At 48.9% G+C, this 15832-nt stretch overlaps 1 protein-coding gene across 6 annotated transcripts in view; it reads left to right on the forward strand.

Annotated features, from left to right (window-relative positions):
- The window catches only part of EVA1C (eva-1 homolog C), a 71222-nt gene that overhangs the window by 42012 nt on the left and 13378 nt on the right, over nt 1-15832 (forward strand). For 5 of the 6 annotated variants that reach the window (XM_057306696.1, XM_057306695.1, XM_048215125.2 and 2 more), the window contains 2 exons: nt 1764-1916; nt 13103-13246. In XM_057306696.1, the coding sequence (XP_057162679.1) occupies nt 1764-1916; nt 13103-13246 (297 nt within the window). The remainder of the gene's footprint in view (nt 1-1763; nt 1917-13102; nt 13247-15832) is intronic. The other variant, XM_026513333.4, reaches the window with a different exon arrangement.

The following is a 15832-nucleotide window of genomic DNA, read 5'->3' on the forward strand; positions in this document are numbered from 1 at the left end:
TAGGGAATGGTCATGGGGGATGGTCATGGGAGGGGTGGTCATGGGAGGGGTAATCTTGGGGAGTGGTTATTGGGGAAGGGCTAATTTTCCTTCCTGACACATTCTTCCTCCCCATCCCAGGCAGTCCCTGATAGCCTGAATAGCTCCTGTAATTTAGCTCCTGTTGGCTTTTTTGGCTGAAAAATGTTCCCATTTGCTCTGCAGTTGCCATTTCAAAGTAGAAAAATCCTGTACAGGTGTGATAAGTGATTTTTTTTCCCTCTATAAAATGCTGGGGAGGTGGGGAGAAGAGAACTACACATGCAAATAAATGACCATAGTCTCCTTTGCTTTGCTTTGCTTTTGCAAAGTTTAAGATAAGTGGCAGCCTAAGATAAGTGGCAGGAAAAGATGTTTGTAACACATAATAGATGAAAGTTAGCATCCAGAATATATGAATCACGGCTACAGTGTCTAAAAATCCAAAACACAACATGCCAAGGATATGAAGAGGAGGTTCCCAAGAGGGCTGTTCTGAGGATTAAATTCATTGATACATTTAAAGATCTTAGAACAGGGCTTAATCCAGAGGACGAGCTCAATAAATATTAGCTTTTATTGTTTTTGAATAATCTTTATTGAAATGTAATTTACATGTCATAAATTTCACCCGTTGTAAGTGTGCCATTCACTGATGTTCAGCACATGTGCTGGGTCATGCCACCGTCACCACCGTCCAGCTATAGAACATTTCCGTCTTCTCAAAAATGTCCTGTGTCTATTTCTTGTCATTTCCCTTTGTTCCCAAGCCTCAGCCCCTACGGAACGGCTCCCCTACGTTCTGAGTGCTCTTGCCTCTCCTGCAGGTCCCAACAAAATAGAATCATATGGCATGTGGTTCTTTGTGTCTGGAGTGTTAATGATTATTACTTTTAAAACTCAAATCATTATGAAACATCTTTATTAATTGAATGCTTTTCCAGTACGTTCTTTAAAAAAAAAAATCAACTATACTTTCATCAGCAGTGCATTTACAACGTCTGCGCTGTGTGACATTGCAAAGGGAAAGGTACTATAGTAAGCGGATTAAACAGACACACAAACCTTTCCCTAAATTCTTTGGGAACAAACCGTGACGTGGTGCGCGTTGTCGTAAGGTAGCACACCCCTGCAGCCGAGCGTCAGATGTTCCCGAATCACCAGACTGGGGGCAGGCTCTTCATACTTCTCTAAAGAGGGACTCTTCACAAGACATATGCCCCGTTTTTTCCCTTTCCTAGCCAGGGAAATAATGTACTTTCACCGCATCTCTCTTTTTAAATATGTAAATGGGGACGCTAGAACGTTAGGAGGTCTGGTGGTGAGGTTTAACCCGGCTCTCTCCAGAAGTTTAATAGGCAGTCAGGTAATTCCTGGTCTTGACCTGTGTGGGTCCAAGCCAACGTTTGAGGCAAGGCTCCCTTCAATTAAGGAATGTGTGACCTCAAGTGGAGAGAGAGAGAAACATCCGTTATGGCCAGGCCCATGCCCAGACCCAGCCCAGCGAGCCCTGTCTTCAGACATACCTGGTCCCTGTCTCCTCCGCCTGCCCCTTACTCTCATTCCCACGTCTTCCCGCAGAGGGCTTCTGTTCCAGGGTCAGACCCCAGGGCGGGGTGGTTCCCACTCTCCTTCTCAGGGTGCAGGGGGTGGGGGGGAAGGGGAAGTGGCCAGGGCATAGGCAGCGCTCCCCGATTCCTCCTGAGGGAAGCTGATGGTGCCGCTGCTTTTTGTTTCTGCTTCAGATGAATTAAAAAACAAAACCGTGTGTGAAGACCAAGAGCTGAAACTGCACTGCCACCCTTCAAAGTTCCTCAACATCTACTCGGCGAGCTACGGCCGGAGGATGCAGGAGACGGACATCTGCTCCTCGGGGGCAGAGCGGCTCCCCCCCTTTGGTACGTGGCTTCATGTGGCTCTCGCGAGGTGCCGAGGGGATTGGGGGTCTGGCTCCCTATGCGGTGGCCAGTACTTGGATTGGAGCGAAAGTCAAGGGCAGGGAGGAACCCCCCACAGGGTCCCGCCTCCTTCTGCCCCGCATTCCCAAATCTGCCCGTTGTTTAGTCGTTTTTGAGCACTGAGTAGTTATTGAGCACCGAGTGCATGCAGCGCCCTGTTCCAGGCATGGGGGAGTCATCAGTGACCAACACAGGGTCTTCATGGAACTGACCTCCCAGCAATGCACAAGATGTAGTGAGAGAACGAACAGGAGGAGCTCAGGCATTGAATTTCAGGCGCACACTCTTGGAAGGGGAAAAGCACAGCACGGGAGGGAGACAGGGGAAGCTGGGGTGTGCTGCAGAGAACCACGGCCTTATGGGGTCACGGGCATGCCGAGCAGAGACTTGAAGGAGGAGACCTGTGGATACCTGGGGATGGTGTCCAGGTAGAGAGAAGAGTCTGGACCATAACCAGTTGTTTAGGGTCGCGGGGAGCTCCGGGAGTCATTCTTCTTAGGGGTCTGCATCTGAGAGACGATGGCCAGGATATGGGGCTGAAAGCTCTGTCCATCGAAGTCGCCCGATGTTATGATTAGTCAGGGCTCTCCAGAGAAACAGGACCCATAGGAGATACACACGTATCTTTGGAGAGATTGGTGTTAAGGAATTGGCTCACACAGTGGTGGTGCCTGGCTGATCTGAAACCTGCAGGGCGGGCTGGCGGTCTGGGAACTCAGGTAAGAGTTGGTGTTCAATCTTGGGTCCAAATTCTGCGGGATAGCAGGCTGGAAACAGGCAGATTTTCTATGCTACAGCCTGGAGGAAAATTCCTTTTTCAGGAAACATGTCTTTGTCCTTCAGGCCTTCAACTGATCGGTTGAGGCCCACCCCCTCCCGGCAGGGTAATCTGCTTTACTCAGAGTCCGCTTTAAATGTTCAGTGTTAGTCCTATCTTTAAAATATCTTCACGGGTGCCCAGGTGACTCAGTTGGTTAAGCGACTGCCTTCGGCTCAGGACATGATCCTGGAGTTCCAGGATCGAGTCCCACATTGGGCTCCCGCTCAACGGGGAGTCTGCTTCTCCCTTTGACTCTCCCCCCTCTTGTGCTCTCTCTCTCTCATTCTCTGTCTCTCAAATAAATAAATAAAATCTTTACAAAAAATAAAAGATAAAATAAAATCTCTTCACAACCCCTTCTAGATGGGTGTTTGACCCAACAATGGGGCACCATATCCTAGCTGAGACGAAACATAAAAATAACTTTCATCCACCCCGGTCTGGAGTGGGGCAGTGGCCTGATCTCTGTCCTCCATGTTATCAGAGAGAACAGGCCCTACGGGGAGACGGCCCAGAGAGTTGCACTTAATTCATCAGAATCTAAAATGAGCTCCAAGGAGGGCACGTGATGTGATGAGCACCGGGTGTTATAGGCAACTAATGAACCATTGAACACTACACGAAAAACTAATGATGTACGGTATGTTGGCTAATTGAATTTAAATTAAAAAATAATAATAATAAATAAAAATAAAAGGAGCTCCACGATGTATTAAATTGCTACAATCGCATGTGAAATTAAACATTAATTTAAAAAAGAAATGCATACAAAACCAATATCTTGGATCTAAGAAAAAAAAAAAAAGAACGAAAAATGACGACCGCCCAGGCAAGCTCTCAGACGATACAAGAGAGAGAACAAAAGCAGTTCAAGAGGAACTCGGGCCCCCAAGGCCCCCAGCTCGGTGTTCTGGGAAGGAAGGCCCTTCGTTGGCCAATGGCAGAGGGTCATTTAAGGGCAAAGACAGGCTAAAATGGGCTTCTAGCTGTCCCCGATTAGCTCTGGGCCAGAAGACTCCCATTTAATGGGCTTGGCTGCCAAGTGGGGCAGCGAGGTCCTTGTGGGCGTGGCTTTCCATTGTATGTATTGCCACCACCCCCTGCCCCACGCCCCCGTGAGTGACCTGGGAGTTCCTGACACTCCGGTCTCCCTCTCATGTAACCCCTGCATCTGTTCAGAGCACCTCCACTCCCTCCTGCCTTGGTCCCGTCACTGCATCAGCTCCAAGGACCATGGCCTGGTCATTGCAGTCTCCCTACTCCCTGACTTGCCTTTCTCCCGGGGAGGCCGGAGGCATCCCGCTAAAAGGCCAGTGTGATCCCTGTTCTTCCGAACATCCTGCAGGGACTCCCCATACGATCTGATCTCCTTGGCTGGATAAGAGGCCCTTGCTGATCTGACCTATTTCTGCAAAAAGGGACTCTCCTTCTTGATATCGGGGTGGGACACCCCATTTCTCAGGCTTGCTAAATCTGACTTAGCCACATGTGTTTGGGGAGGCAGCACTAAGTCACATCTGTTGCAGCCGTTGTTTTGAGCAGAAGTCGGTCAGCCAAGCAGGCCGCGTGGTTTACGTGCCCTGGGTCGCGCCGCCTTAGGTTCCCGGGAAGCTGGATGGGAGTTGGGTTGAAAGGGAAGTGTAATCAGCCAAAGCAAATGTTAGTAGACATCACAGCTAAAGGACAGGTTTCCATAGAGACTTCGAGGAATCCTTCGGTCAGCCAGCTGTGCTCTTGCCATGAATGACCCTTGTGGACACGGGAAAGGTCTCTGAACAGAAAACCGTGCCCCTTGCTTAATGGTTCAGTTTGAAAAGTTTGAGCCCCGGCAAAGTCACAGGGCAGAAACAACCTGCTCGTCCTGCCCCCGTCCCCTGGCACCCCCACGGTCAAGGGCTTCTGTCCCTTGCTCGTTGACTAGACGTGAGGTTGAAGAGCATTCAGGAACCGCCGCCAGACGCCGGAGATCACCCAGTCTGTGCTCTGCAGGGGCGAGAGGCTCGCAGGGAAGAGAGGCCCTTGGGAGGGCTCCTCATCCTCAGCCCCCCAGCCTCATGTGGAGGCTTGGACTGTGCCCCCTTCCAGGTCAGCATCAAGGGCAGACCCTGGCACGTGTGCGTACAGACCGCTGGCCGCCCGTGCGGACATACTTTCCCCATCTCGCCGAATCCTAGGAAACTGTTCCCTCTTCGGCCCTGGGAAATTACACGTGAGATTTTAAAATGCATTGGGCATGTTCTCCCCAGCAAACCATCCGTTTATCCCTCTTGTACAAACACACTTTAATATTACCCTCTTTAGAAGGCATACCTTTTGACCACCGCCTCCCCCTGACTCGGTCTGAGTATCTCTATCTCTCATCGGCAGCTCTGCTCCCCGCTTCTGGGCATCTCTCACCTGGACCTTCCGGACCACCTCCTAACTGGCCTCTCGGCCTCCCTTCTCCCTGATTCTCTCCCTTAGTCCCTTCTTCTTTCAGCAGCTGGAGAGAGATTATTAAAATAAATCAGATCACAATACCCACCCTCCACCCCTTAAAGCCCTGCTCCTTGTTGCTGTAATTAGAATCAATCTGTTCTCCCAGCCGTGGGTCTGCCCTCCCCTCCCTTACAAACTGTGGGGCACTGCGCACTCATTCATAGCCTGGGGCCTTTGCACAAGCTCTTCCTTTGGCCTGGAATGTTCTCACCCCATCATTCAGGAATCAAGTCAGATGTCCTTCTTGGACAAGTTTCCTGGGGCTCCCTGCCAGCATGGGACCTGGTCTCTGTGGTCCCAAGCAGCCCCCCTGTTTGAGTGTCTTCATATCATGGAAACCATCACTTACCCGTCTAGGGTCTGTTTCCCCAGGGGAAGGTAAGCACTGTCGAGACTGTGTCTGTCTGCTTCCTGCAGAATTCCCAGCAAACTTGAGGAATGCCGGACACAGAGTTGGTGTCCACGTGAATCTTGACGTGTGTGAATGAATCAGAGCCCCTCCTAAGTGAGGTGCCCACACAGGGCTCCTGCAGGTAGACGGCTGCCAGCCCCGAATGCGGGCCTGGTGTCGTCAAGGCTTCCAACCCCTCATGAGATGCTGGAAATCCGGATTCTTTTTTTTTTTAAATGTGAAATGTTCCAACTTTTAAAACAATGTGTGAGCCAAATAAAACATGCCTACAGGCCACATCCGGTCCCCAGGCTGCCAGTGCGCTCTCTGCTCTAAGTTACTACAGCTCAGCGACACGGCTTTGACGAAGGGAGAGAGGCCATTTATCTCAGCCCTGGGATCTGACATGAGCTTGGCAGGATGACTGTCTAGGGCCGGGGGGTCAGGCCTCACTGCGGCCTCTGGAAGGTGATGTGCGTACCTTTCCTCTTGGGGGTAAGCTGCCGTCTGTTGGAACCGCCTATGCTCCAGCCTCGGCGCCTCCCTGGGAGCACGGGTGCTGAGGGCCGGCTGGGCCTCAGTGAGGTCAGGAAGCCCCGCTGAGCGTGGCTTTAGCGCTCAGATCCTGACGGAGGGCAATTTCCAGTTCTTTCCCAAAGATCACTAGAAGGACCTCTGTTAGCGTCCTGCACCAGCAGCCCAAGTACATTTAAGGGAAATAAGAAAACAGTTCAGTCATAAATGTTACCCATCAAATAAGAAACTTCTTCCTTTTCAGGGTCTCTTCCAAGTCCTGGAGTCTGAGCATAGAACAGTTTTTACGTAATGCTAATTCTAACACAGATACATTTGATTTTGCTTTGAAATGTAAATTTACATCCTGGGTGTTCTTCCACGTGGCCGACAAAATCCTAACAACGCCGGTCGTTTCTTCATAACGTGTTGAAGGGCTAGAGTATATCATTTAATCAGCCATGCCCTGGTGGCGGGGGTATTTTACTGCTTCTGAGTTCAAATATTCTGAGGGATGTATGATGAACTTGGGCCTGTCTTTCCTCTGGTTGTTTCCTTGGGATAAATTCCCAGAACTTTTATACTGAAAGAGGGCGTGGGCGTGTTTACGATTCTTTATATGTATCCCCAGAGTTCTTTCCAAAAACTTCCCGTACCAATTTATATGCGTAAACAGCGACATACGGCTCTGGGTTTCCTCGCAACTCTGGCAGAGGTCTGTGTGATTTTTCTTCATGATTCCAATTTAATAGGTATAAAATGATCCTCTTATTCGCCTTTCTGTGAATATTAATGACTTTGAACACTTCCCGTGGTTTTGTGGTCCTTGTATTTACATTTGCACCCACCGTCTCTCTAGCCTTTGTCCTTTTTTTTTTCCCCCTAGTGGGACCCTTATTTTTTTTTCATAAATTTTTACATGACAGAGTAGAGATGTTAATCCTTGACATGCCTTTTCTGCCGCCAGTCTCCTACCCCACGGTATATGTTTGTCTGGACTTACGGTTTGGGTTTGTTACAGGCAGCTGGTTGCTTTTTCGATTCTGCGTACTTTATATGTCGGTAGGATCAAGAGGAAGGGACTTCGTGGCGGTGGGGAGGAGGAAACCCTTGGGTTCAGGGCATCTGCACGTGACCTCCCACCCCCTGTCATGTGTGACGTCATCACGCTCCCGTGAGCATCCTCAGAGCTGCCCACGACCTGGCTGATGGTACCTACCCCAGTGGGACCTGAGCTCATACTGGACATTCCCAAAGACATAAGGGTGCTCATGCCTGTCCTCAGCAAAGCCTCTGAGCCCCCGCCTGAAGGAGGGCGAGCAAAGCCTCCATTCTGTGCACAGTGCCCTAAGCTGGTCCCATCTGGAATGTACCAGGCAGGCGAGGCCATGGTGAGGCATTGGTCACACATCACACGCTGGCCTTGAACTGTGCTTCCCAGCCTTTTCTTCAGAAAATTCTATGTGTATGGCACGGTGGGGGGAAAGGAGGCACTGCCCAATGCCAAAACTAATAGCTGGGGGCCTGAAGGAAATATCCAGCATCCCTGTGCCAATTCACTTTTGAAGTTGGGAAGTTCTACTCTGAGATGCACTTGGCCTCCGGGTGCAAAGGTTATCGATGCTGGCTTCTCTTCAAGGCCTTAGATTTTCTTTCCCTAACACTTTCCTCAAGGTCCTCCCAACTTATGCCCGAAGTTCAGTTCCAAAGCCACACCCACATTTTGAGGAATTCTTTGTATCCCAGAAACCCACTCTTAAGTTTCGATATATGCATCTGTTTTCTGTTGCTATGTAGCAAAATACCCCAAAATTTAATAGCTTAAAACAAAACAAATGTTTATTACCACGCAGTTTCTATGAGGCAGGAATTCTGGGGTAGTTCGGGTGGTGGTCATTGCTTAAGGTCTCATGTGTTCTGGTGAGGTCGCAGATGGGATGCTGGCAGGGCGGCAGTCACCTGACGGCCGAGCTTCCCAGGTGGGTTGCTTGTACAGTTGTTGGCGGACATAGGGGTCACATGGACCAGCTCTGATTCAGTGTGGAAGGAGGGCACACAAGAGGTGTGAGTTCTAGAAGCTGAAGATGATTAGGGGTCGTCTCGAAGGCTGTTATGGGCTGAACTGTGCCCCTAAAATTCGTAAGCTGAAGTCCTAACCCTAGTACCCCAGAATGCGACTGTATTTGAAGACAAGGTCTTTAACGAGGTCCGTAAGTTACATTAAGGTCATATGGGTCCTAATCCACTATAACTTGTGTCCTTATAAGAAGAGGAAGTTAGGACCCAGACACACACACAGGAAGACCATGTGAGGACACAGGGGGAGGATGGCCATCCTCAGGCCAAGGAGAGAGGCCTCAGAAGGAACAACTCTGCCGACACATTGGACTCCCAGCCTCCAGGACGGAGTGGACATACATTTCTGCTGTTTAAGCTCCCAGCGGGTAGCACTTGTTACAGCAGCCCTAGCAAACTAATACTCTGAAACTTAACCTTCAACTATGATAAAATGGAAGTCACACCAGACCGATGACTAAGCCAGCTGTGAGACCGTCTTCAAAAATGATATCTTTCTGTCACACAAGTTCAAACAAAGCTGCATCTGGTGCCTTATCTGGAGGGCACTGACCCTTCAAAGACACGCCTGAAAGATGTTGCAGCAAGTCGGATCTGTCAGAACCTATGTCTGGTGGAGCGGAAGAGAAGGGAAAGTGTGAAAATGATTGATCACGGTTGGCCCCACGTGAACACCAGTGAAACTGCATCTTAACACGGAAGGGAGTGAGCCTTTCCGAAGACCTGGGCATGAACTTCGGGAAGGTCCACTGGCTGGGTGTCCACTGTAACGTGTCATTTCCTGCTGCAGTTACATTTTCTGGGTGGGCTCCAGGGATCCTGCTGTTGCCTTAATAAGAGAATGAGAAAACCACCCAGTGGGCCTCCAGGTCTGGGCTAAGGCCATCCCAAGGCCAAGCGTGGGCGGGCCTTGCCTTCCCAGCCAAGGACTAGGGTGCCAGGGGCCCCCACTGCCAAGAGTGGCCTAATTATTAAAATAAACACACGTTGTGAGGATTAATTACCTTCAGTTTCAGTGTTAAACAATAGCTAAAAAGAATTAAAATTAAATGGTTGACTATCGTGTTATCAGATGGATTGGGGGTGGAGGATGGTCTGCCAGGAAGAGGGTGCAAAGAAAATCAGCCTGAGAGGGAGATAATCACTTGAAAAAAAAATCCTGCAAACAGTTCAGAGCTCAGTGTCAACAAGGATATGGTCAGACCTGAGTCAGACCTGAATTACCTTGGGCCTCTTCCTGAAAACACGCTGTGGGTTTCACTTGGACCAAGATAAACTCTTCTGCTCCCAGGGTCATTTCAGAGCGCAGAAGCTTGCCTCTCTAAATCTCGCTCCTCACAAGATCTCCTGGGTTCAGGAGGGTTGTGGTCTTATAAATGAGAGAGGTTTCTTTTTCCTTCCTCTATTAGCCTTAAAGAATATGGTCAGGCCCACAGCCTAAGAAAATATAAGTTTTCTAGGGCACTCATACAATTCTGCCGGGAGTGTGAATCAGAACTTTTCTGGATAACCATTTGGCAGTGTGTATCAAAAGCCTTAATATTTTGAGTAGCCGTTGACAAAGCCATCTACTTCCAAGAATTCCTGTGGAAGCTATCAAGCTTGTGTGCAAATATTTAGCTCTAAGGATGTTCCACATAGAATTGCTTCTATTTATTTATTTGAGAGAAAGAGGGTGTGAGCATGGGGGGTCAGGGGGAGCGGGAGAGAGAGACTCTCCGGTGGACCCCCCCGCTGAGCATGGGGCTCGATCCCGGGACAGGAGCCGAAATCAAGAGTCGGACACCTAACTGATTGAGCCACCCAGGCGCCCCCATATAGAACTGCTTTTAATGTTCAAAACCAAAATCATCTGAAGGATGACCGCGTTGGGTATAGTAAATAGGGCTGGCGCATCCACACGATGAAAACCTACGCAGGTCTTTAAAATGCGTTAAAATTTGCGCATCTATATTAAATGGGAAGAAGTAGCCTACAGAGTGATATGCGTATGACACCACTGAGGGAGGACAGTCATACACAGAAAAGTGGCTAAAAGGAGGTTCCCTAAAGGTTAATAGTTTTGTTGTGGTTTTTTTTTTTTTTTTTTTCGGATTTACCAGGAATTTTTATTTTCCTACTTTTGGCTTATCTGTATTTTTTTAGTTTTCAACTACAAACACGTATTTCCTTTGTAACAGAATAAACAAGAGTTGCATCGGACTTCTAAGAATAATTTTATAATTCAGATGGCTACTCCTTCCCAGTGCAGAAATCGTACATCCCATTCTCAGATCTCTTGACTGTGAATTCTCAAGGGTTTAGAGAAAGGCTAAGTGAGCCTATAGATTCTTGGAAATGAAAGTGCTGAGGATGTGAAACGTGCCGATCTAAAAGATGCCGGTCTATGCTCTAGAGTCGTGTACCCTCCCACCAGCCATGCTCAAGAGTTGCCGTTCTTCAGCAGTTGGGATTGTCAGTCTTCTTAAGTTTGGCTGATCTAGAAAATGCAAAAGATTATTTTCATCATGGTCTGAATTTGTTTGTCCCTGATTTATATATTATATAAACAAACTATTCTCTATAACTTATTATAACATATGTTATATATATGATGGACAACCTTTGTCACAGAGCACTGGAAACACGTCAGTTGAGGCGCAAGTGCTGAGAACAGCCTGTCATGTTAGCGGTTGTTGTAAGTGAACTGAACTTTGTAAGGTCTCTAAAATTCTCTCTTCTGTTCTCTGCTCTCCAAGCGCTTCATTCCTCCCAGTGTGTAGTATTCTTTTAAAGATTTTATTTATTTATTTACTTAGAAAGAGAGTGGGGGAGGGGCAGAGGGAGAGGGAGAGAGAATCTCCAGCAGACTCCCCCACTGAGCAAGGAGCCCCATGCCGGGCTCACCTGTATGACCCTGAGATCATGACCTGAGCCAAAAACCAAGAGTCGGACACTCCACCAACTGAGCCCCCAGGCGCCCCACCACATGTGTATTATTAAAATTGCTTCCAAGCCGAGTGTGTTTCCCTTTCTCTCCCAGGGCTTCCTGTACACTGTCCCTAAAGGACAATAGCATCAGTCCATTTCTTTAGGTTCCATGTTGCTTGCAGAATAAATTCCATCTTTGGCTAAGCATTCACAGGCAAGCTCAGTCTCTCTCCAGGTTCCTTTTCCCGCTCATTCTCTGTGGCTTCCCTATCCACACCCGCTGTTCTAGCTCACGGTCAGCCCCCTGGACTCCCCGTGTGTCGCTAGCCCCCTTACTTTGGTGTTCATGCCTTTCTGCCTTGCTTGCTTCTACCCAATTCATGCACTTTCTCCCGTGACCGAGTCTCTCTGCCCCAGAAAGCCTGTTGTGACCACGCTGGCCCACACAGATCTCTCCCGACTCTGACCGCAGCACCTCTTGCCCTGGTCACACACTGCTGATGCTCACCCCCCGTTTCACATTGTAGGACACCAGGTCCCACGTGTGCGTTTTGTCTCCAGCTCCAGTGCATCCTGTGAATGCAAGATAGACTCCTTCTGACTTGTTTTTCCTTACAGCACAGAGCATCGCTGCACCTCACCTCTGCACACGTGAAATTCATATTTACTAATTGTGATGGCATTGTGCCAGGTGCTGAAAAACACATCCTCGAGTGTATTAGTTCATTTCATTTCATGCATTCAGCAGTCACTTACTGGGGTTCTACACTGGGCCAGGATGTGGGTGTTGATGACAAGACAGAAAGGGTCCCTGTCCTTTTGAAGCTTATGTTCATGCAGGGCAGATGGATTCTCAAAGTAGACAAACAGGGGCACCTGGGTGGCTCAGTCGGTTAAGCATCCAACTCTTGATTTCAGGTTATGATCTCAGGGTCGTGAGATCAAGCCCCACATCCAGCTGCACGCTCAGCTTAAGATTTTCTCTCTTCCTTGGGTGCCTGGGTGGCTCAGTTGGTTAAGCATCTGCCTTCGATCAGGTCATGATCCCAGGGTCCTGGCATCAGGCTTCCGGCTCAGTGGGAAACCTGTTTCTCCCTCTGCTCCTCCTCTTTGCTCATGCTCTGTCTCGCTCTCTCTCAAATAAATAAGTAAAATCTTAGAAAAAAAATAAAAAGATTCTCTCTTCTTCTCCCTCTGTACCTCCCCCCGCCCGCTAGCACATACTTTCTCTCTCTAAAAAAAAAAAAAAAAAAAAAGGCAAATAAAATATTTTAAGGAGTGGCAAGGGGCATAAAAGAAATAAAGAAATAATCTTGATTCAGCTTTCTACATATTTTGCCTGTTTCATGTACAAGGCCAGTTACATAATTTGCAGGGCTTGATGCAAAATGAAAATGTAGGACCCCTTGGGGCGCCTGGGTGGCACAGCGGTTAAGCGCCTGCCTTCGGCTCAGGGCGTGATCCCGGCGTTACGGGATCGAGCCCCACATCAGGCTCCTCTGCTATGAGCCTGCTTCTTCCTCTCCCACTCCCCCTGCTTGTGTTCCCTCTCTCGCTGGCTGTCTCTATCTCTGTAGAATAAATAAATAAAATCTTTAAAAAAAAAAAAAAAAAAAAAAAAAAGAAAATGTAGGACCACTTGCTCAAAAATATGGAAGAATTTCAAGATGGGGATAGCAGAAAGAACATCATGGTAAGCTCAGGGCCCTCCTAGCACATGTCATGAAGCCCGCTCTGCCTATAGGGGACTTAGCCCATATGATTTACGTGGCAAAGCATCTTGGGTACTTTAACGAGACAGAAAATTATCTGAGAAACTATCTCCATGAGACTTGAAATCCAGCTCCATGTATTTACTTACAGAAAATAGCATAAGCTCTGTGGTTAGCCGGCTGCGGATGCAACCTAAAGGCCTTGTTGACGTTCCCTGCCTTTCAGACTGCCTGTCTTACTCGGCTTTGCAAGTATTATCCAGGAGGTGCTACGGGAAGCAGAGATGCAAAATCACGGTCAACAATCACCATTTCGGGAGGCCCTGTCTGCCAGGAGTGAAAAAATACCTCACTGTCAGCTATGCCTGTGGTAAGAATATACCCTCCACGAACTGCTCCAAGACCCTGCCTCTTTGGGAGCTGGTGAGCTTGGGAACAAGAGGCATTTTCGTGCAACAAACCAAACGATGTTACTCTGGAAACCGTGCTGTCATCCCAGATATTCCAGAGTACCTTTTTTTTAATCCTTAATTCCTGTCTATGACGTTCACATTAGATAAACAATACAAGTTCTTTGGTCAAAATTAGTTTTGAAAGCACTTTCAGCGATCAGATGGGCAGCAAATGGGACGAACAGGAAAAGAACAAGCAAATGGGAGAGGAGTGATTTTAATCTGGGCGCTTAGGAGTCTCTGAAATTTATGGGAATATTACGCAAGCTCTCAGAAGTATTGTTTGGCTCCCACTTAACCTTGCAGTCTTGGTTTTAGGCTCTAAATGACTAACTCTATGCCAATAGCCATTTTATCTGCATACCCACAGCGGTGAGTCAACAGATCAAATGCTTACCCGAAAACAATTAAAAATGTTACACGACAGCATGACTTGGTTTTCCCAGCGTCTTCAAACAAGAAAACGAAATGCCTGGTTCATTAGAGTCCAATTTTATAGAGCTGCCTAAAAGTGAATGGGCACTAATGACTCTCAGAGCATACGTTTGTAATCCTGACACGGGGACTGTTCATTTTGAAATGATCATAGGAGCCAAGGGAGAGCAAAGAGAACCGTATCTGAAAAACTCAATTATCTGTGCTCGTGGAAACCCCTTGTGCTGCCAGATAGCCCCACCTTTTTTCTTTTTGTAACAGTTTTATTGAAATATAGCTCACAGATGATCCAGTTCACCTGCCGAAGCATGCAAATGAATGGTTTTAGAATTTTATTTTATTCTCAGAATTTAATTTTGTTCACAGCATTGGGCAGCTGTCACCCCAATTAAGAACATTGTCATCATCCCCCAAAGAAACTCTGCACCCTGAAGCTGTCACCCCCAGTCCATCCCCACCGCCCCACCTAGGCAACCACCAGTCGACTTTCTGTCTTTAAGGGTTTGCCTCTTGTACATTTCATATCAATGGGATCATGCCGGATGTGGGGCTGTGTGTGTGTGTGTGTGTGTGTGTGTGTGTGTGTGTGACTGGCGCTTCCTTACCATGTCGTAGCATGGATCAGTACTTCCTTCCTTTTTAAGGTCTAATAATATTCCGATGCACCCCATCGTATCCTGAGCTAAAAATGTGGTCTGTGGAATCAAAGCTGTAATTGGTGCAATAAGGTGACTGCGTGAGTGCGTTTCCCAAATAACAGCAGCCGCACGTGCGCTGCGGGAGGTGCGGTTTGACTTCCCCTCTCAGGCCTTATTCCCTCGCTCATGCCCGAGCAGCTCTGGGGTCCCCCAAGAAGCCACGCAGATCACTCTGAAATTCTAGTAGCTTCCGGCCTCTCCAGCTGAGAGTTGAAGGGGTGTAGCCTGCAAATGAGGTGAACTTCCTGCGGTGCCTTCAAGAATGAGGTGACAGCTCCTAGGGCTGGTGTGGGGGGCTCTTCTAAGCAGAGAGAAGGTGGCCTCTCAGGGCCTGGAGGTTCTGCTTCAGTTCAAGCTTCTTCTCCGTCGTCCATTCATTCAGCGCACTGTGGGCATGGGCTCTGTGGCAAAATGGTGCCTGGTGTCAAGAATTGGGTGATAAAAAAGGGGGGGGTATGGTCCTTGTCCTTGGAATTATCAGTTGAGGGTGACAGATGGCCATTGAACGAACAAGCAGGTAAATCCACCAGGTAAATCTGGGAAGCCCACGGGAGGCACGGAGCTGGTAGGGTCAAGGTGGCGTGAAATAGCCCTGGGGTGGCCACGACCCAGTCTTGCGGGGTCCTGGGTGGAGGTGCCAGTGGAGGGCTTGCAGTGGGGAAGTCAGACCATTGTGATGACTGGACTGTTAAGAGACCAGTCTGTGGACTGTACGGTGGGAATGGGTTGGAGTGGGCTGGGTATAGGTAGGAAACAGGAGCGACTTGACTGAGCAGGGCTGGTCACCTTGGTAAAAACTGGGTGGATTTGAGAAGGGTTTGGAAAGTGGGAAGATGCAAGAGACGCCGAGGACATCTGCCCGGTGGAAAGATCAGGGACGCGGAGGAGGCAAAGGGCCGGGGTCGACCTCAGATGGGTGCGAAGGATGTTTCCCTTGTCTCAGCAGGACAGGAGTCTCTGGGAGTGGACGGGGGGCTTGCTGTTCTCTCTTGGGGCCTCTGTCTTCTCTGAGTATGAGACGAGGTCATCAGCTGTGGGGACTGGGGAGGGAAGAGAGTTTGAGAAGACGAGAGAAGGTGTAAAGTGCTGTGGGGAGTGGGAGGCCAGTGCCAGTGTTCTCGGGGATGCTGGTCTGCCCACTGGTGTGGTTCCTTCCAGCGTGGCCAGCTGTTCGAGACCAGACGGGAGAAGAGGGGTCTTCCAGGCTCACTGGCCAATGACAAAGAAGGAAGAGAGCTGGGGTGCCCCCAAGCGAGCGATCAGAGTAGTAGGTAGACAGGAGGGGCTTGAGGAAGAAGGGAGAGGTGGAGGGTCAGTGGCGGGGTCTGGGTGAGGTTGAGAATGGCAGAGGGAGGCACTCAAGGGAGTCCA

This window comes from Ursus arctos, unplaced genomic scaffold (genome assembly GCF_023065955.2).
Source record: "Ursus arctos isolate Adak ecotype North America unplaced genomic scaffold, UrsArc2.0 scaffold_4, whole genome shotgun sequence".
In the NCBI taxonomy this organism is placed as follows: domain Eukaryota; kingdom Metazoa; phylum Chordata; class Mammalia; order Carnivora; family Ursidae; genus Ursus; species Ursus arctos.